General features: G+C 47.3%; 1 pseudogene across 1 annotated transcript; it reads left to right on the plus strand.

The window, feature by feature from the left end:
• The first annotated feature begins 498 nt into the window (after positions 1-498).
• On the plus strand, positions 499-1,773 carry TEOVI_000848900:pseudogene (annotated as a pseudogene). Its single transcript has one exon. A coding segment is annotated over exon 1 (1,275 nt).

Consider the following 1,773-nt stretch of genomic DNA (forward strand, 5'->3'; position numbering starts at 1 on the left):
AAAAAAGCTCGAAGTTGGCAGCTGGAACATTTTCTCCCAGGAAGAAACTAAGAAAATGTGCGGCGATGAGGGGAAGCAACCTCCAGATGCTAACTAATTTAATAATGCTACCACCTCTTTTGCGGTAAACGAAACAAAGAAAACTGACCACGACAAGCAGTATTTGAGTGGTAATGCAGGCAGTGGCAGAGGAAACACTGCGCTGGAAGCAAACAGGGAGCAAGTGATTTTTTTCAAGAACATATAAACAAACCCGATTGTAGAAGCCACCAAAAAAGGAAACCGATGACTGCAAGCACATTGTTGTTTTATAATATAAGCAAAAAGAAAGGCTAACACAAGAGAACTGACCCTGAATTTTTCCGGCACTATCCCTCACAATCTGACCATTGTTCAAGCAGCTGATTTTCCTGAAGGAAGAACAATCAAATAAAAACATCAATTTGCAAGATGCATGTGACTGAAATACTCGTCGGCATCGCATTTCTCACCGCTACTGCCAATGTAGATGCGACAGCGGACATGGGTCTAAAAGAAAAATTCCGGAAGCCAATGTGCGATTTGTCAGAAGAGTTAGATATGCATCCTGCAGACGCGACAAGAGTCCTAACCGACGCCTTGAAAGCAGTCAAAAGCATGCAAACAGCGGCGCTGCAGGCAGAGATTTTCAGCGAAATAAATTACGGCCAAAAAACAGGAATTTCGGCAAAGATAATGGCGGACTACTTTGCAAGCAAGGCGCAGACCGGCGTGAGGTCATTAGAAGACGGTGCAATCCAAAAGGAACTAGCAGCAGCTGCGACAACAGCATACCTCAAAGGGCGAATTGATGAATGGTTGCAGTTTATGAATGGCATGAGAACGGAGGGAACTCGAGGATGCCTGCTAGACGGCACCGGAACCAGCCCGGCAACAAACGCGCCAGGACAGATCGGGGGCCATGCCTGCAAACGGCGGCTAACGCCAGTGAAGGTCGGAACGGCAACGCGGGCACACCTAACTGACAAAGGATACCCCAATCTACAAAAGCAACAAGCTTCGGCCGGCAGCTAACAAGACAACGACTCAGCCTGCCGGCTCACGTCGGGACACACAGACGGGGCCGCACACACCGCCGCAATCAGCAAAGCATTCAGTGTAGCAGCCGGCTACATCCAACTGGAGACCACAGCAGCACCCCCAACAATCAAGGACCTCAGCTCCCTAACAGCAAAAAGCGACCAGGACGAACAAGTCTACATTGACGCATGGGCTGCAGTTAAAGGTAAGTTGGATGTGGGCGACAGAGCATTCAGGAATGACACAGGCGACATACATACCTTTAGCGAGATAAACAACGTTGTAGGCAAAGGTTTTCTCAACAAAGCCGCGGTGACAGAAGACGAACTTAAAGCTGAACTAACAAAGTGGTTCGGAGGCGAAAAGGAAGCAAAGTGGCAAAACATGGCAGGACTAATTCTTAAACAAGACGTTCCGGCAAAAGTAGCTGGTTCAGAAGAGAAAGAGCAACTTGGAAACATAGCAGACCCAGAAAAACTGGCAGCCATCCTGACCCACTACCGCAAACAAAACATGATTTCCTACACCGAGATCAAAGAACAACTGGCACGCCTGAAAAAAACAGCAGAAAAAGCCGCAGCAAACACGGACAGCGCGAAAAAAACTTGCAACGACTTGAAAGAAAAAAGCGACTGTGACACCAACAAAAAGTGCACCTATGATAAAACGAAAGAGGAGGCAAAAAAGTGCACATTAAGAAATGAAGAGAAAGAA

Source organism: Trypanosoma equiperdum, assembly GCF_001457755.1.
Source record: "Trypanosoma equiperdum strain OVI genome assembly, contig: ctg_1400, whole genome shotgun sequence".
Lineage (NCBI taxonomy): Eukaryota > Euglenozoa > Kinetoplastea > Trypanosomatida > Trypanosomatidae > Trypanosoma > Trypanosoma equiperdum.